Source organism: Lampetra planeri, chromosome 49 (assembly GCF_965212315.1).
Source record: "Lampetra planeri chromosome 49, kcLamPlan1.2.h2, whole genome shotgun sequence".
Taxonomy (NCBI): domain Eukaryota; kingdom Metazoa; phylum Chordata; class Hyperoartia; order Petromyzontiformes; family Petromyzontidae; genus Lampetra; species Lampetra planeri.
The window spans coordinates 2,195,231-2,214,606 of NC_136155.1; the positions used below are offsets into that span (position 1 = coordinate 2,195,231).

The following is a 19,376-nucleotide window of genomic DNA, read 5'->3' on the forward strand; positions in this document are numbered from 1 at the left end:
TGGGAACGGTTCATTTACGGCATGAACCTTGATTGCCTTTTGGTTATTTCACAGGAGTTTATTATCCGCCAGCGAAATGATGTTGTTGAACCACAATCCAGTGGTGTGGAATTATTTTATTTTCGTCTGCCACCTGAGCTTCAACTTCGGCACATGCGTAGAGTGACCACATTCTCCACAGACCAACTCCAGGCATATTTCTCAGTCAGTCTAGGGGGCCTTCAACAACTGTGCAGTAGTGTATTGTTATAAAGTTCAACACGGTACCGCAAGGTACTGGGACGATTCAGTTCCTGCCACCCAAACACAGAGGCCAAATCCTCGCACTGCGTTTTCATCGCGTGTAGAAATACCACACTTGGATAAAGACACTCTTTGGCAGTCGATATTGTGCATCCACTCACGAATAACAACAGCAGCGAGGCAGCCGTGGTCATGTGCACAATCCTCAGGCCAAAATTCAAAACTCTACTACGTCAAAACAACTTGGTAGGAATAGGGTGGGAAACACGCCATTAAATTTCGATTTAAAGCTTTCGTGACTGCAGGGATTCATCTTCTTGGTTCTTTCGGTAAAGTCACGTAGAATGTAAATAATAAAATAATAAAAAATAAAACATAATAAAATAATTCCCACGACGTTTCGGCCACAACGCAAGCAGCCGTCCTCAGGTGAAGAACAGGTCTGTCAAGGAGACAGCGTCATTCAGAAACGTCGTGGGAATTATTTTATTATGTTTTATTTTTTATTATTTACATTCTACGTGACTTTACCGAAAGAACCAAGAAGACGCCATTAAATGTAGGGTTTTTACTCGTTCATATCAAAAATAAAAACGCTTCTCAATTAAGACAACAATAGTATGAAGGAAATGTTGATTGTTATGTTTATTAAAATGTTCCCATGAAAAACCCTTTTACAGAAATTCCCAAGACCTTCCGCTCACCGTATGAAACCCGTAATCATTTGAAAAAATCCACCAAAAGGAAACGAAAAAAGATGCAGGCTCTCAAAACACCAAACATTTCATTCTGCGTTGAAAAGAAGCCAAAAGGAAAGCATTTAAGCAAAAAAATAGTAAATGCCAACGTCACGTGACTCTTCGGAGCCTGCTCGTTGTTTTGAATAAATTCTGCGGAAATGATGAACTCCCAGGAGGCCGTGCGGCTGATAGAATGTGTAAAAAAATACGTGGAGGGATGGATACGTGAAGGATGCCCAAGTGTCTGCTTATTTATGCCTCGACATTGCCCGTCCAAAAATGGGTGTATTGCAGTAAATCTGAAACTTGCAAGCGAAAATCAGACCGCGACGTGATATTCATTGCATTAATTCGTGTGCAATTTGTAAGGCCACGGTGACACAGACTTATTTCATTGAAAGGTTATAATCCCTTGTTCATCATGACGTCCTCTTTACTTCGATGTCTCAACAGCGTTACGGTAATCACGTGACGTGAGGGTTCTGCCTTTGTAGTGAGGGTTGTGAGTTGACGCCGAGGAGGGAGGAGGAGGCGCCTCGCCCCCCCATGTGGAGTGACGTCACCCGTTAATTATTATGAATGGAGGGGGTGTCCATTTGGAGGACGTGACCTGTTCATGATTATTAATGAGGGGGGCTGTTCAATGTGGAGTGACGTCACCCGCTCATGATTATTAATGAGGGGGGGGTCCATGTGGAGGACGTAACCTGTTCATGATTATTAATGAGGGGGGCTGGTTGACGTGGAGTGACGTCACGTGTGGGACACACAGAGATTCCTGGCTCATTATAGTAGTACATTGAATGGTACTGCTGAGGTGGGTTCCTATATTGAAATATAATCGTCCAGTCTCTGGATCATGCACTGCTGCGATGTTAAAACATCTCCCTGGCGATGACAATTTTTTATTTCTCATCGCGTTTTCAAAGAGCGGTTTTTAAAGTTTAAAACGGCGGTTTATGATGCACTGACTAAGTTTGAAGAGGATATTGCCTGCAGTTTGTTTCATTTTTACCGTAAAACAGTTTAAAGTTCGGTTTTCAGTGTGTTTAATTTCCCTTCGTAAACATGTACCGATGATGAAGTGAACCATGTTGGAAGTCAAACTTAATGTGTAGTTCTATGAACTCCAGTTCCCAGCCCTTCAGTTAATCTCAGCTTCCCAAAGACACCGGGAGGAGGGGGGGGTGCGATCAATGAATGGACACTGGTGATGACTTGGAACACGTGCTTGTATTGGAGGTGTCGTCGTTTGGGTAGTAACTTTGGAGCGGAATGTCCCCATCATTCAATCATCTCACTCTCCTGGACATTCTCGTCCTGATCGATCACCTTGCCATCTAGGATCGTCTGCGTGATGATCTTCACAATCTTCTTCTTCCTTCTCTTTTGAATGACCCCCACACCACCTTTGGGAATACATCATCATCACCCATCGTCATCATCATCATCATCACCCGTCATCATTATCATCCATCATCATCATCCATGATCATTATCACCCATCGTCATCATCACCCATCATCATCGTCATCATCACCTATCATTATCATCATCCATCATCATCGTCATCACCATCACCCATTATCACCATCATCACCCATCATCATCATCATCATCCATTATCATCATCACCCATCATCATCATCGCCCATCACCATCACCCATTATCACCATCATCACCCATCGTCATCATCATCACCTATCATCATCGTCACCACCTATCATCATCATCCATCCAACACTGTCCATCAATTACATCAATATCAAAGCTCAATCATCCTCAGTTATATTCTAGAGACCAACTGAATTTTCACACATCCGCACCCGTTTGTTACAGTTGCTCAGCACACAGGTCCAATGGCCCAAAACATCTAACGGCCAGCAATGAGCAACGCAATCGCGGTTGTAATTGATGAAGAGTCAACGCGTTTTGTTTTAACGGGGAATGGTTACCACGTGAATATTGGCAAAATATACGTTCAGGAGGAATTTCAAAGTGGTGCAATGCAAGAGATGCGTTTTGGCCGCTTTGTATTATCAAGTAGGAGTTTAAGGAGTTGATTGATTTATTAATATCGATTATTGAGGCTTACAATTTAAATTCACAGCCCCCTGAGCAAGTGGCGGAAATTCCACATGCTTATGACGGGAGCGAATCTATAAACGCGACAACTACTGTTAACTTCCCCACAAATCGGTATGTATTTTAACGACCCAGGAAGGATGATGGACAGAGTCAAACGCCAACCAGGATTTGAACTCGCAAGCTTTAAATTGCGACCCTCCTGCTTTGCCGCAGAGCCACAATACAAGTGGTAAGAAGGGAAATAATTTGTTCACCGAATGTAAAGTGTATTTAAATAAAACCCCAATGTGTCATTTGAGGATTGGGCAGCGTGGAGACGAGCGGGAGTGAACAAAAATAATAAACGCGAGGCAATCTTTTTTGAACGAGTAGGCTTTCGTGACCAATATCGTCCATAATACACGTTTTTTTGGGTTAGATCGCGTAAATATTGTCGATTTGCTCTCCAACACACAGGTGTGCTGAACTAGTTACAAATTGGCATGTTTTGTTTACTTGACAAACCTTACTAATTGGCTGTGTCAGGTTGAACGGCACATTTATATGAACGCGATCTAACCCAAAAAAAATTAACCCGTAAAAACAAAGTTTTTCACTATAAATCCTTTATATGCGTGGCGGCTAGAGTCCTCTCGTCCTCTGGCTTGAGATGGCTGGCACCTATGGGTCAGATGATTGCCTACCACCATTAAGCAATTGGTAATTAAATATAATTAATTTTTTTCTAAAAAGTGTTACATTTTGGAAAAAAAATTTCACGTAAATAAATTGTCACGCACAACGAGTCTGTGTGCAAAGTGTCAGCTCGATTGGATCACGGGAAGTGGGCTAAAAAACGACCGAAATATTTGCACGGTCGTAAGCGCGCAAGCAAGCAAGTGAACTTAATATAAAGAATTTTAAAATATGTATTATGAGCAATTTTTTTTTTTAACCGAACAACTGCCCATGGGGGAGTTGTAACTCCTCTGCTGTCGCGAGCGGAGGGATGCCATGCAAATGCTTTATTTACCAGCAACGGTGCCATCAACGCCGTCATCATCATCGTCGTCATCATCATCTTGGCCATTGAATTTGCTTGCGGAGGAAGATCTGCAGAAGAGAAATGCATGCAGGCATCTAAACCTCTGAGCTATGTAGCTCTTTTTTCAGAAGCGAACTGGCCACAAATGACAGCTCAACGAAGTGGCTTATCACGTGGAATTTTATAGCAGCCAAACACTCTAAACGCACGTTTTCTTAATGTGGAGGGAAAAACCGGAGGACCTGGAGAAAAATCCACGCGATCACGGGGATACGGGCGTCAGGTACAGGATCGAAAGAAACCACGACCTCCTGTATGCCAGGCGAGATAGTAAACATCTGCCCACCACCGCGGCACCCATCTACTTTGAGCCAACCTTTGCTCAATGGGAGGTCACTCCTTCTCCTCTGATGTCCTACACTGTCTAGAACCTATGGAAAAAGATATACATTTTTTTGTTATATATATTTTTAATAATCTGTTCATTCACAGGTCGAGGGTTTCAGAAATATGAACGTCAAAGTCAAGTGAATTCCTACTCGAATGAGTGTGGAGACGGTGCTCAATCATCTGCTGAAAGCCCTTAAGTCAGTGGCGGAAATTCCTCATTCACATGGCGAGGACGGGTCGTCCATAGGACAACCGCAATTGACTTCTCCACCAAGTAGTACTTATTTTATCGATGATGGGCTGAGTCGACCCCAAACTCGGATTTGATCTCACAATGTTCCCATAGAGCCACTCGCTCTACCAATTAGTCACTACTTTTCATGCATTCATTTTTTTATTTTGTTCATGAAAAAAGGTGAGACAAGGGGGGGGGGATTAGGTAACTTGGGAAGAGTATCGGGACAAGATAAGAAGGTGCCCTAATGGTTGCAAAACAATAATCATGATGATATGGTACCATGCTATAATATCCATTTTACCTTTAAAATTATAAAAAATGAATGCAAAGACGTAAAGAAGAGCAATGAAAACAAATAAACTTCAAGAATATAATTGGCTGCATGCAATATAGGCTTTAAAAATAATAATATACATTTTGTAAACATTTGGATACTTACACAGTCTGCGATGAACTATAACCTGAGGATGAGAAATAGGCATAAGTTACATGGTCAATGACCCGTGATTAACATCGGTGCCAAGCGGCATTTAGACCGGTTGTGGGCACAATTCATCTTCTTAGGGCACAATGTTATACGAGAGGCATGCTTAGGCTTGTGTAATTGTGGACCAGATTACACAAACAAAGTGGAACAAGTGAAAAACAATGCAAACGAGGCGGTAACAAATGAGACGCAAAAAATAAATTTAATCTTGAATCGGATCCTAAATAGATTGCTCATCAATTCACTGTGGGTTTGTGGGGTTTAACCGCTCCTCGCCTCCCAATGCACCCCCGTGTTCTGACCTGCTCCATATCCACTTCCAAACGCTCCACCGGCTCCACCACCTCCACCACCAGCGCCAAATGCTCCACCACCTCCACCACCAGCGCCAAATGCTCCACCGGCTCCACCAGCACCACCAGCTCCGCCCAGCCTGCGAACAGACACACACAAAGACAAAGATCCCCCATATAACCTTGAAAAGACTGTTGGGGCAAGTGCTGTAAGCGAGCACCTATGAAGGTCGGCAAGGTTCACCACGTTTTTTGGGGGGTTAGATCGCGTAAATATAAATGTGTCGTTAAACGTGTCACCATCCGACACAGCCAATTAGTGAGGTTTGTCACGTCAACAAAACATGCCAATTCGTTACTAGTACAGCACACCGGTGTGTTGGAGAATAAACCCACTGCAACATTCATAATTCGAGAACCGTGACGTTTCGCCGGTAATTACAACAACCAGCATCATCAGGCGACAGCCACAGAGTTGTGGAGAAATCCCCCCCGTTTCGGTCTGAACAACCCGGCCGGAAATGGATATCCATTGTAATTTATATCACTACATAACCCCCCTCCCCGTCCGCCGTCCACCTATGGCTGTGTCGGGTGGTGGCGGGTTTCACGACACATTTACATTTAAGCAAACTAACCCAAAAATACAGCCTTGTATCAGTGCCAGATTATCGTAGCAGCACAAGTAGCTACATATGCTACGGGCCCCCCACTTTCAAGGGCCCCGCGCTAAATGATTTCAAGCTATCAATTCCGGTTCAGTGATGCTGCACTTGCTCTATTACTATAGTACTATACCGCCTTCAACTTTTACGAACGGCTGGGTGTTCAAGGATAGCGATTTGTCTCATTATCGGGCTGTATAGCAAATGAAAAATACAATAACTCTACTGCGCAAGTTGAAAATTAGCGCCGGTCATGAAACCTCTCCCGTCCGTTCACCTGTTGTCCTCTCCCTCCAGCAGACGCCTGTAGGTGGCGATCTCCATTTCGAGCTTCATCTTGGCGTTGAGCAGCGTCTGGTACTCTTGGAGCTGCGCGTTGTCACCCGCTCGCACCTGAGCGATCTCGCCCTCCAGCTTCTGGAGCTGTGCCTGCAGCAGCTGCAGCTCGTGGCCGTAGCGGCCCTCCGTATCGGCCAGCGCATCCTCCAGAGACTTGTTCTGGGGCCAAGACCACGGGACCCGTCGCACGCTCGTGTTAATTGCAATGGTGATCTTCTTGGTTCTTATTTATTAAAAAATAATGAATTTTTATTAAAACATAATAAATGATGTTTTATTTTTATTATTTTATTATTTCCCTTCTACGTGACTTTACTAGGGGGGGTTGGGGAGAGACGCGATCTCGCGTGGGTCTCTCACCGTGCTGCGAAGCATCTCCAACTCCAGCATGAGCGTCTGCAGTGACTGCCGCGCCTCCTTGCTCTCCATCTTCACGGTGTTCAGAGCCGCCTGGCCCTGCGACGCTGTCGCCTTCACCATCTCCGCCTGCTCGCGCGCGCGCGGTGAAAGAGTGCGGGGCAGCCGCGTGGTCAAGTGGCCGTGTGTTGGATACTGCCAAGTGCGCTGTGTGACTCAAAGTGTACACACACATATATCTACCAAACAATAAAAAATATGACTATTAACACTACCGTCATGTTCTGAATTGGTCGAACGCCTGTTTTGAGAAAACATTTCTATAAAGGTATTCCTACTGTCAAATAAAACTCGTTATTATATGCCTTTCAAAGAGGGTTCATCACATGCCAATCAAACCCATTTGCAATCAGCCAACTTCAGTGGGAAAAAAACACGAATTCAATGATAGCTGTTTAGTGTGATGTTTGTCAACTCTCGTCATCACAGAGAGTCTGGTTTAATCATCGGCAGCTAAAATCTGTATTTGACCCCAAGATTTCAGCGGCGGATTTATTTGGTTACGTAGTCATACACCTGCCAACACATCTGCTGAGCACAGGCCCGAAAGCCCCCCCCTCCAAAAAAAAAAGTCAAGTGGCCGAGCAGTAAACACCACGAGCAGTCAACACCCGCGAGTGTGACGAGTGGTGGCGCAGATGAGCGGGGTGACCGAGTCAGTGGACGAGTCAGTGTTGCTGTGACCGCCGGCATTGCGGTCGCTAAACACCAGAACGGATGAGACGAATCATTCGGTCTGGTAGACAAAGTCCTCGTCACGTGGCGGATGTATCAACGATTGAAGTTCATGGGAACAGCAGCCACGGCAGTAGCGATAGAAGAGTGACGATGAGTTATTCTACGGGCACCTGCTTCTTGAACGCAGCCTCGGCCTCCTCTTGGTTCTTCCTGATCATCTCCTCGTACTGCGCTCGGATCTGCGCGATGATCTTGCTGAGATCGACGCCCGGGTTGCTGTCCACCTCTACGCTCATCTCGGCACCGCACTGCGCACGCAGCGCGGCCATCTCCTGCGCGCCCGACAAGCCGGGGAGAAGGGAGGGAGGGAGGGAGGGCGTTCGGACCGGACAGAAATCGTCCACCACGGTCAATACCGCAACAGCCTTGCCCCCCACTCCTGCGTCAAGCCCCATTTCGGCCAGACTGTTCAAGTTCAAGTATCATTTATTAGGTATAGCCCTGTGAGCCATTCGGCTCTTGAATCGGGTGCAACCGCAACAAACAAAAAACAAAAACATGAACAAAAACATCTTAAAGTGACTATGTGACTGAGTGCAAACAGAAAATCCAAGAAAGGACAGGAAAATATTGCAGAAAAAAATCACCGTACACCAACGCTGTGTGCAAAAATCCCAGTGGGATGCAAGTCAAACAACCAACAACAACAACAACCACAAGACAACTTAGATTAAGGCCATCAGTCTAACTCTGCGCCCGCCACCGGCCAGAGGGCCTCACCGCCCACCTCGGCGTGGTTCTTCTTGAGGTAGAGGAGCTCCTCGGTGAGCAGCTGCAGTTGGGAGTGCAGCAATCCGCTCTCCGACTCGTAGTCCAGCTTGAGGCCTCGCAGGTTGTCGATGTCGCCCTCCACCGACTGGCGCAGCACAATTTCCGTCTCCCATCTGGGCCACGCACGCGGGGTCGGTCAGACGCAGCGGGTGGGCACGGTGGTTTGGATAGGCGGGCACGACGGTTCATGAATTCGTTGAATGAAATCGATTGTTAGGCTCCAGGAATGCCGAGCTGTTTGACGCGACCCGTCACCCATGCGGGAGGCAACACAACGAGCACTGCTTTGTGACGAATCAATCATGGCTTTCTTATATAGATAGACGTGCCCCTGCCAGAGAAATGTGGAATTATCACGATTGGTTCCGAACCACCAACGGAGATGAGCAATGTGCAATGCTAGTTTTAGTGTGAGACCATGTTACCTGCGACTTAACGAATTAATGTATCATCATGAACAGGTCCGGGAGTTAAAGATTTTTGATTATCATTAAAAACACTGATGATGACGCTGAGAATGAAAAAAAGACAAAATCTAAGCCACCATTCAGTCACATGTGTCTTGAAGTGAAACAAAAATCAATGCCAACACAAAAGCGATAAATAAGAATGGACAAGGTGAAATAAAAAGATTTGTAAAACAAACAACAGGTTAGATAATTGCAGGGTTGTCCTTGAGGTACCTAACGTGAACTCCGGAATGGGCCCTTCCCCCTTAGCTGAGAAATCGGGGCCCCCGAGGCAAAGAGGGCGGCTTTCATGCAGAACAAAGCCGAGCCTGTGCCCGAAGGAAATAAACCCGTGGAAACTTCTCCTTAAAGACCATAACGACCGTGTGTAATACACTACGGCGGCGGTGGTCATCAATTTATAATGACTCGGTGCTAACCCACGACACACACGAGTCGGCGTGAGTGTTCGCGTGTTTTTCTTTGTGTGTGTGTGTGCGTGTGTCCTGGCGGTAGTGTAGCGGTTAGCGCCACGCTGCGCTATGAACCTGGCGACCCGGGTTCGATTCCCGCTCACGGCTAACACCAGTGACGATTATCTGAACCGGTCCTGGGCCTCCCCTAGGTCGACTCAGCCTTAAATTAGTACCTGGTGCGGTGTGTAAACATCGCCACTGGGGAGGCAAAGGCGGTCGGGCGTGGTGTTGGCCACCCACCCCCTCGTGTGCCGTGCCGGCCTTCATAGGTGCTCGCTAACAGCACTTGCCCCTACAGTCTGTTAAGGCTATACGGGGGATCTTTATCTTTGTCCTGGATGTAGTGCCGGCGGGTTGACGGCTGCCTGCCTGTCGGCTTGATGGCAACGTGACATGCGCTTTGACGAGCGCGTGCTGGTGCCTCCGCTCGCGACAGGGGCCATCGATTCGACCTCCCTCGGTCCATCTCCGACAACGGGCCGGGTTCATCCTGAATGTTTCTGTTTGCGCGTAGTCACTTGAAGATGTTTTCTTGTTCGTGGGTTTTGTTTTGTTGCGGTTGCACCCGATTCAAGAGCCGCATGGCTCACAGGGCTATACCTATCCTTGGTTCTTTCGGTAAAGTCACGTAGAAGGGAAATAATAATACAATAATAAAAATAAAACGGTGAGAATTGTATTTTTTTATTTTTTTTATTTTATTATTTCCCTTCTACGCGACATTACCGAAATAACCAAGAATATTAATCCCTGCAGTCACGAACGCTTTAAATCGAAATTTAGGGCTATACCTAATAAATGAACTGAAATGAACTCAACTGAAGCATCCGAGTGGAGGTCATGGATTTGCGGTGACTGAACGATAACCGGTGGACAGAGTCACCGTTTACGGAATCGTTTCCCAATTCCGACAGGCAGGAACCGTTCCTCGAGAGGGCACTGCGGTGGCCTCATTCGCCACGTGGTTAAACTTGCCCTGGCGTCTCAGTTAAAAGGTAAAGGTGCAGCCCTGCAACGGCTCGCTCACGAAAATGCTGGCGCAAGGGGGCCTCCACTCGAGGAAGCTCTTAAGAGGGTGTTTGGTCTACTCTTCCATGCTGAGCAGACGTCTTGGAAGAGGTACCCACGCTTTTCCCGACGACACACGAGCTGCCAATAGACTCAAAGCGGAGCAACCCCTTTAGGCTGCTGCGTGGACAGAGGTAGAAACTCGCCACATTGTTTTACATTCAGTGCAAGGAGCAGAAGTGCAACCGGCGACATCTGGATTAGAAGTGGTGGGTGCTGACCACTGCACCATGGCAGCCCCCCGCCCGCCCCTTGTTTCTCCGTTAAAATGGTCAAACTTGTTGCGTTTATCGCTAGAAATTTCTAGAAAGAAAATTTTGGTTCTGAATGGAAATTCTCTTCACGGAAATCGGCACTGAAGACAACCTGAAAATGATTAACCAATGTCCCCATGAACGCTGCCTTTTCAAATGTAATGCTTTGGAAACGGCATTCCTTGAGGGCAGAGGGGGTCAGATTGTGAGTCACATGGCAAGATTGTGAGTCACATGGCAGGGTTGTGAGTCACATAGCAAGATTGTGAGTCATATAGAAAGATTGTGAGTCATGTAGCAAGACCCATTATACAATGTGAAGGCTTGAAAAATAGATATTAAAAAATGGCTGCGTAGTGGTCACTTGCAATCGTTAGGAAAATGTACTTAAATTAATAAGAAAAGTAGACTTATAACGAGTGTGTTTTGAGACACAACTACACATATCAAATAACAACACGTGCAGCGCGCTCGCGTGACTTGATTGCCACATTGTCCCAGTTCTGAGTTCAATATCCGGCATCGGCAAACATCAGTGGCGAGTGATATCCGAAGCGGTTGCTGGGCCACCCACCACTTTGTCAACAACTCCGCGCTGACCGCTGCAGTGAATTACGGTCTTACAGCTTGGGCAGGCATTCATTCAGCAGTGGATTGACGACGAGCTGAGAATTATTGCTAAATAATAATGACGATGATGATGATGATGATTAAACAATAATTATCGCGATTGATTAAAACGAAATTTAAACCTTCAAGACACTGACTGGGGCAGCATTGCATTCTGGGCTATACATTGACAGCATCACTGTACAAGCAGCTCTTGTTTGGAAATGCAGGCTGGTCCCTGTGTATAACTAAGCAGTGTTTGGCAATGATCAGCACGGTTGGCTACATACGGTGCGAAAAAAGTTCAACATACGTACATACAATGGCCGCAGGGTGAGGAATGGTTTATATGTGTCAAGTGACACCCTGCACACCCTTGCAAATGATATTTTCCGTCTCAAGGGGTTTTTTCCGGGTGAATATTTTAATCATAAAAAAAGGAGTGGTCCGTCCTGTGCTTTACGCCACTGCCCACTCAGTCCCAGACATTTCAATACAAGTTCAATCCCGGTGTTTAAATCCTGGCTGATGAGCAGCATTTATGGAAGGGTGCAGGTCCTCGGAAACGAAATACGATTCCCGAGGACAGAAAGTCTGACATGCCCTAGGACAAAACGTAGAAACATTGATTTGGAACAAGTTCCGGTGAGATCGCAAATCTATGGGCGCGACAGAAGTTGCTAGGGTTGACATCATCGTTTCTACTGCACCAGCCAATCAGCTGCCAGGAAGGCAATCTAATGCAACATGGCCGACATGATGTCACAACATGTCCAGTGTGACATCATCGCTTTGTGCATGTCAGTTGGTCTGTGGCTGAGTCAGGTGTGTTTATGTTATTAATATTAATTATATTCGCCGTGAATGTTATGAATGTAATTTTTGTCATAATTATGAAAGCGTATTAATTGTTCTACATCTTTTTTCACTTTGACAATCAGAATCTGAATCTGTTCATCCTGAAAGAATTCCGCACCTCCGATTAGCACGGTTAGCTACGTACGGTGCGAAAGAAGTTCAACGTACATGCATACATTCCACGAGCTATACAATGTTTAATTTTCTCAACACTCACGGAATCAAATTTATGAGAATTTCTTAGCTTAGGCAATTTCTTGAATTGTGTCAGCTCTGGACTTGGGCCCATGATTCCAGGTCAGGGGGTGAGGATATTGTCACACTATACAACCATATGGCCACGTTAATTAACAATGTGATTTGTGCCATTCACCCTGCGCTGTTTTGCAATCACAATGTTGGTGGAGTGGTGCTGTGGGTGCTGGTTGGTGGTTATGGGGTTGAAGGTCATTAGATGGCAATAGAATTTTCCAATTGCACGACGCGTCAGGAGATCGGCATTCAGTTGAAATGTATACATCCATCTCCCCGAGTTCCACCATCGCTCTCTCAACACGGGGACGTCACTCACTTGGTTCTGAAGTCATCGGCGGCCAGGCGGGCGTTGTCGATCTCCAGGGAGATTTGGGCGTTCACCAACTTCGCAGATGTGATCTGGTCACACGGAACGGACGCAATCGCTACCATTTGCTGTCACGCGCGCGAGCTCAGGGCGCAGCCCATCTTAAATGGTTCCAAACAATGGATATTGTATTTTGCATGCGGTTTAAACTGGCCTTTCCCAGTCGGCTGCATCAGCATCCAAACCACAGCTGAACCGCATTCTTATTTTCAAAGGCAGAGCACGCCAAGGGCACCTTTTCCTTCGGCCACTGCCCATCTACCACCAACCACAAACTTAGGTGCGGTGCGTCACCGTTTGATTGAAGTCAATTTGTGGATCTCCAGCGGCAACGCCGTGTAAATGTACTTGAAAAATGGACAGACGGTTAATTTTTATTTATTCCAGTGACATCTTATCTGATATAGATTTATATAGCACCTTTATCGAGGCGCTTTACAGCAATTATAACATTGCGCATCGGGTGATTATGATGATGATGATTTTAAATGAAGAGCTGGGCTATTATAAGTGCTGGTGTAGTTTTAATTACAGCAGAACAAGAGGGATTGGTAATTAGGGGCCGGAATAGGCCTGGTTGTGGATGGGCTCGGTGGTGAACCTTTTAATTTCCATAACCCGAATTCGTCAAATGCACTTGTGCTTGATGTGTTCATACGCGATGTGTAAATACGTGATGTGCAAACACGTGATATGCCGACATATAACTTATTGAATTCATACTGTGGAGGATTTCAAGTCGCGCCCTTGTCCGTCAAATAAAATTGCATTTCAATTAAGTTTCTTCATCAAAAGGTCAGGTATTTTTCAAGGACCGTGTAAAATGTTGAACTCAAAGTAGCTTGTGGTGCATCAGCACACTGCGCTACAGCAAATTATGGGTTCCATTCCTGCCTGGGAATCACTACACCAGTGGCAGGTGGGGATTTTACCTATTTTGAACCTCACCCAGATCGGCTGGGCCTACACATCTGAACTAATTTTTTAGTATTTTACTATTTAACCTTGGAAATCAGAGGTGACCAGGTGCAAGTGCGTCTGGCCACCGTTTTGTCGTGGACGCTGCTGCTGCTGTTAATTGACGCAGCACTGAACGTCAACATTCAAGAAGGTTTACGAAGGGGACATTTGTCTTTGATGCCACTCAGTACCGCAACAAAGCTTCGGGGCTGCAGTGTGGCTCACCGGTGCACCGCGGTCTTACCTGCTCAATGAGAGCCTCGATGTTGACGAGCAGGGGGTCGTAGTTGGTGGTGGAGATGTTGCTGGCGCGGGACTCCTTGATCTGGGCACAGTGACATTCACGCTGCGCTAGAGGACCCTCCGGCAGCGCCGATAGGGGCGCGTTGACGCAAACAACGCTTCCCCCCTCTGCCCAATGTACCGTAAAGGCACGGGTAATTTTAATTCTGGCAAGCGTTGCTTAAGAACTTTAAAAACAGTTCTCTTGAGGGTTTGGGAGTAACAAACAACGCTAATTTGCTTTTCCACGAAATCTTCAATGGATCTCAAAACTCAATGTTTAGGGTATTGCTATTGGATGTTATACAAATTAAAATTTGTACATGTGGAATTAAACCAGTGTCACGGAAAAACCCATATATATATACGAAATAACTTTCAAAAAGGTCATAAACCTCCCTTGTTGTACTGCCACTAAAACAGGTACCACCACGTGGTCCCTGCCTGCAGGCATATAGATGCATCACGCCGGCTGTGTGATCCGCCAACTCTCGCCTGCGAGTCACTGGACGGCAGGCGAGCATTGCCGGCGCAAGCAAAGAGTCGGCTACGTTCACGCGTCCACAAAGCCACGTCGCATTCGAGAGACGTGCACTTAGTTGAGGCCATTGTCGTGGGTTCCTTTGTAGTCTGGAGTCCAGGGAGGTGTCAAATTGGAGCTGGGGACACTGAGAATCAAATTACCAGTCCCCATTTTGTTTCTTGTTTAACTGAAGCATAAAGCTTCTTTCACTCGTGCGATACTCACAGCTGCCTCTGACACAAACAGACACAACTGTACGCACACGAAGGATAATTTACTCACGCATTCATTCGCAAATTAGATTTTAGCTTAACTGCGTTCTGGGAAAGGCGCAGCGCTAAAACGAGTTGAGCCACACACAGCGTTATTTCATGTCGGAAATCGCACACGGAAATTTGCTGCTCGATTATACAGAGCAGATACAACCACTTATATAACTCACATTGGGGCTGGTTATGTGGGAGTGAACAAGATTTGGCGAGTTAGAATCGTCAAATAATATTCTATTCCAGCCACATATGTTCGTCCTTTACTTCGGATATATGAATTTAGATTATTTTAAACTCATCGGAATGCAATTTGTCTCAAAGATAATTTTCAATTGTACAATGCTTTCGGATGCGTAATCAAATATTAGTTTTTATTCTTAATATCACGATTATTATTCATACCAGAGATGGATCGACACGAAACTCTTGAACGATGTGCAGTGCGGTGTGTCTAGAAGTGGTTGTCCTCTTGAGAAATCGGAGCCTAGCATGGCCGTTGTGGGATTTTCCATCCCTGTCTCATTGGGGCGCGACGGTGGCGAAATGTTAACTACCTCGCCTGGTATGCAGAAGGTCGGGTGCTGAATCCCGGACCTTGACGCCTGTTGTATATTTGGAGTTTGCATGTTCTCTCTTTTTGTCACCGGGTCCTCCGGGTTTCCCCCTCCACATTTAGATACATGCATTGAGAGTATTTGTCTGCTATACATTTTCACATGATGATAAGCCACTTTGTTGAAATATCATTTTTGGCCAGGTCACTTCTCCTAAAAAGCTTACGGCTCAGTGGGGCCTTACCTGGTAAAACAAAATAAAATGCTTTATAATAGTTTCGTTATTCATTGAGCGGCGGTGGAGACACGACGCCTTCAATCGCACCTAACACCGCGTGCATGCACGCCAGAGAAGACGCTCACCTTGATTTCCAGGGCTTTGTTGACAGACTCCAGGTAGCGGACCTTCTCCATGTACTCCTCCAGACGCGTGTTGAGGTCCTGCATCTCGAGCTTCTCATCGCAACCCAGCAGTCCTCCTCCTCCCGCTCCACCGCCTCCTCCGCCCCTGCCGAGGCTCATGGAGGAGAAGGAGGATGAGGAGAAGGCCGCCTTGGACGAGGAGAGCACCGGCTCGGCCCCGTAGATGAAGACGCCGCCCGAATGCACCTCGATGCCACCGGCGCCGCCGTACACGCTGGCCGCGCTGCTACGGGCGACGCTGTGGCCGCCGCCGCCGCTCTGCGAGTGGCTGGAAAATTTGCGAGCCGTGGACATCGTGCTCGCCGCTCTTGACATCTCGAGAGGAGTTCGGGAGAACTTGAGAGACGGAGAGAGAGAGCAACGGGATGGGGTGGCGTGCTGGGAAAACCCGGACCACGTTCTTGCGACCTTTGGGGATATCACAAAGTTGGGAACCCGCCGGCGGAGGGACCTACGGGTGGCTTGAGCTTGAGGTGGTGAATTCGACAGGTGTGGAGGGCCTCGAGGTGGGCCTTCAGACGCTGCAGGACACGTTCCTGTGTGCGGTGAAACGCTCCGTTCGCCAGATATATATAGAGCACCACACATGTGGGTTGAACGTGGGCCAGCAAACCCCGGCTTCCGATTGGCTCGCCCTGCCCCGCATTAATGTATCTCCCAAGCACAGGTCGCATGAGCCCGCTGGGTGCTCAGGGCAGTGACACCTGCTACGGTTAATGGTTATTGAAGCCAAGGCACCAGGTCGCGCATTCCTCGGCCACACCTGCCCTGCGTGGAGGCGGAGACAACCACGGCGCTTCAAGCCAGCCCCCGTGGGGCTTCGCTGAGAATGGGCCGGCATTCGGGGCTGCCCGCGTATGCTCCTTGAGCCGCGCAGCAGAGCGAATGCTGCGCTTCGCAAAGAACGCATTCACGTGAAATGAAAAATGATCAGTAACACGGCATTTTATTGCCATGTAAAACACCGAATTGTAATGCAATAATAATAATTGGTATTTTCAGGTGCTTTTAATGCTCATATGAGTACCAAGGGCAGTGGTTCATCTCCCGTTTACAAACCTGAACCCAGCGGTGGAAATTCCACATTCCTACAGCGGGGGTGAGTCAAATCCATGGGACAACCGCCGTTTACTTCTTCGCAAAGCGTTACTATTGTATCAACCCCCAGCGAGAACATGTGCCGAGTCAACCCTCAGCCAGGGTGTGAACTCGCGACCTTTCTGAGTGCGAGCGGCTCGCGTTTAGAGTCGCGCGTTGACGTTCCGTGCATCAGAATTATCCACGTCGCTTCGCAATTACAACCCTAAGTAGTGGACCGCGTATAAGTTGCGTTTTTTTTTATTTAAATACATTTTCGTAAAAAAAACCCTGAATTTTTGTAAAATACCAAGCACTATCATCTAGAAGACAACCGTTTGAAGAATATTATACTGGTAGGAACCTCCTGGTTACACCAGCCCACAGGGGATTATTGTGTCCGTCGTGCAGGGAGAGGTTGGGTGGGGAGGGGCCGGGTGGGGAGGGGAAGGTGGGGAGGGGCTGGGTGGGGAGGGTGGGGCTGGGTGGGGAGGGTGGGGGGTGGGAGGGATGGGGCTGGGTGGGGAGGGGCTGGTCACCCCGTGGTGCCCTTATAAAACTCAACGTTTAACCTACTCACGCCGGCTTGTGCCCGCCCTCACAGTCGGGCATATTTGCGGAATACACCACGCCGCCGTTGACCCTCGCCATTGACCGAGCAACCCAACGTTCCTACCAGCTCCCTCCGCAGGAATGTGTTATTTAAAAAAACGTCCTGGATGTGCTGGCACTTGGAATAGAATTAATTCACGCAAGTTGCTGCTATGCCATATCGACGACCTAAAACGATGAAAGTGACTAGTCATAGGATTGTAAGCGGGATACTTCATGCGAAAACTATTAGCTTCCCGTCTGCTCACACATTGAATCCATTTGTATCGACATTGTAACAGGTAATAAAGGCATTGCCTTCCATTGTATTTCAGGATATCATTCGTCAACGCACAATGTACTTGAACAAAATGCATTGTGTATTCCTCGGCTGCTTTGTAACATGAGACAGTTGAAATTCAGCTGAAATGACCCCTCGACACTGCAAATATCATGCACTCGGGTATCAGTATTTGACACATCTGCCAATCCCCGCGCCCACGATCTACCTCGCCCTGACAAACAAAGTGCATTGTTTAAACTACTGGGTGTCGCATCCTCAATACCGCCAGCTGTATGCGCACCACGTGTCTACATTAGATACACGGTATTGTCGAAACAAACGCTGTTCTGTAATGGGAGCATGCACGATTAAAAGCTTACCGCTTCGCGTGAATAACCTGCTGTGTCCATTGAATATCACATTTAGATGACACGCCGGAAGCTTGCATGCAACACACACGAATGCAGCATTGCCCCTGACACGAGTAATGATGAGTGCTGCTCGCATTATACTCTTAGGTTTTTTCGGTAAAGTCACGTAGGTAAAAATAAAAAGAATAATAAAATATAAATAAATGAAAATAACTAAATTAAATCACGACGTTTCGGAGGCAACACAAGTCTCCGTCTTCAGGTGGGACCGTCACAGCCAAATTGACTGTCAAAGCTAAATTTACTGTATCAAGTGAAATTTGGCTGTGACGGTCCCACCTGAAGACGGAGACTTGTGTTGCCTCCGAAACGTCGTGATTTAATTCAGTTATTTAAATTTGTTATTATTTTATTATTATTTTTTACCTACGTGACTTTACCGAAAAACCCTAAGAGTATGAATCCTTGCAGTCACGAAAGCTTCAAATCTAGAATGCTGCTGGCATTATTCGATCGACATCCCAGATCAGCGCTCGCTGCTGTGCGCGATTGTGCATCATGTCGCAGAAGGCTTCCTCAATGCAGGTTCCAGCCGATTCGGTAAACAAGTAAACCCGTAAAAACAAAGTTTTTCACTATAAATCCTTTATATGCGTGGCGGCTGGAGTCTTCTCGTCCTCTGGCTTGAGATGGCTGCCACCTATGGGTCAGATGATTGTCTGCCAGTATTAAGCAATTGGTAATTAAATATTTAATTTGTTTTCCCTAAACAGTGTAAAATTTTGGGAATTTTTTTTCACGAACATTAATTGTCTCGCACAACGAGTCTGTGTGCAAAATGTCAGCTCGATTGGATCACGGGAAGTGGGTTCAAAAACGACCGAAAGATTTGCACGGTCGTAAGCAAGCAAGCTTACGACCGTGCAAATCGACGACCTGATTTAAGTGAGTGGTGAATTTGAGTCAACCCCAAATCGTGAGAATTCATCAAACTACCGGTGGGAGAGGGAATGATTAATGCAAGCCTAATATCAGTGCGACTCTCCTTTCCGTGAAAGAAAATAAATTTGGGGTTGCTCTACAAGTGTAAACTAATAACACTGGTCAACACACTTTTTTTGGCATAAGGTATTCTAACGGTTTTAAGGTAAGTTTGGGGTGCTGATTCAAAATCTGGCATCAGTTTTTGTCTATCACATCAGGTTTTTGAGATATCAAATATTGAATTTTAAATAAAAACTGCAGAAGAAAAATATTAAATAAATGTAGATAT

At 46.6% G+C, this 19,376-nt stretch overlaps 1 protein-coding gene across 1 annotated transcript; it reads right to left on the reverse strand.

Moving 5' to 3' along the window:
* Positions 1-873: 873 nt before the first annotated feature.
* LOC144733962 (keratin, type I cytoskeletal 19-like) lies at positions 874-16,357 on the reverse strand. The gene is made up of 11 exons (XM_078615991.1): positions 15,722-16,357; positions 13,975-14,055; positions 12,720-12,802; positions 8,391-8,547; positions 7,774-7,935; positions 6,869-6,994; positions 6,447-6,667; positions 5,514-5,644; positions 5,164-5,185; positions 4,085-4,164; positions 874-2,392 (listed from the first exon to the last, which is right to left on the reverse strand). Exons 1-11 carry the CDS (start codon positions 16,094-16,096, stop codon positions 2,268-2,270), a joined length of 1,563 nt encoding a protein of 520 aa, XP_078472117.1. The 5' UTR covers positions 16,097-16,357; the 3' UTR covers positions 874-2,267.
* Positions 16,358-19,376: the final 3,019 nt, after the last annotated feature.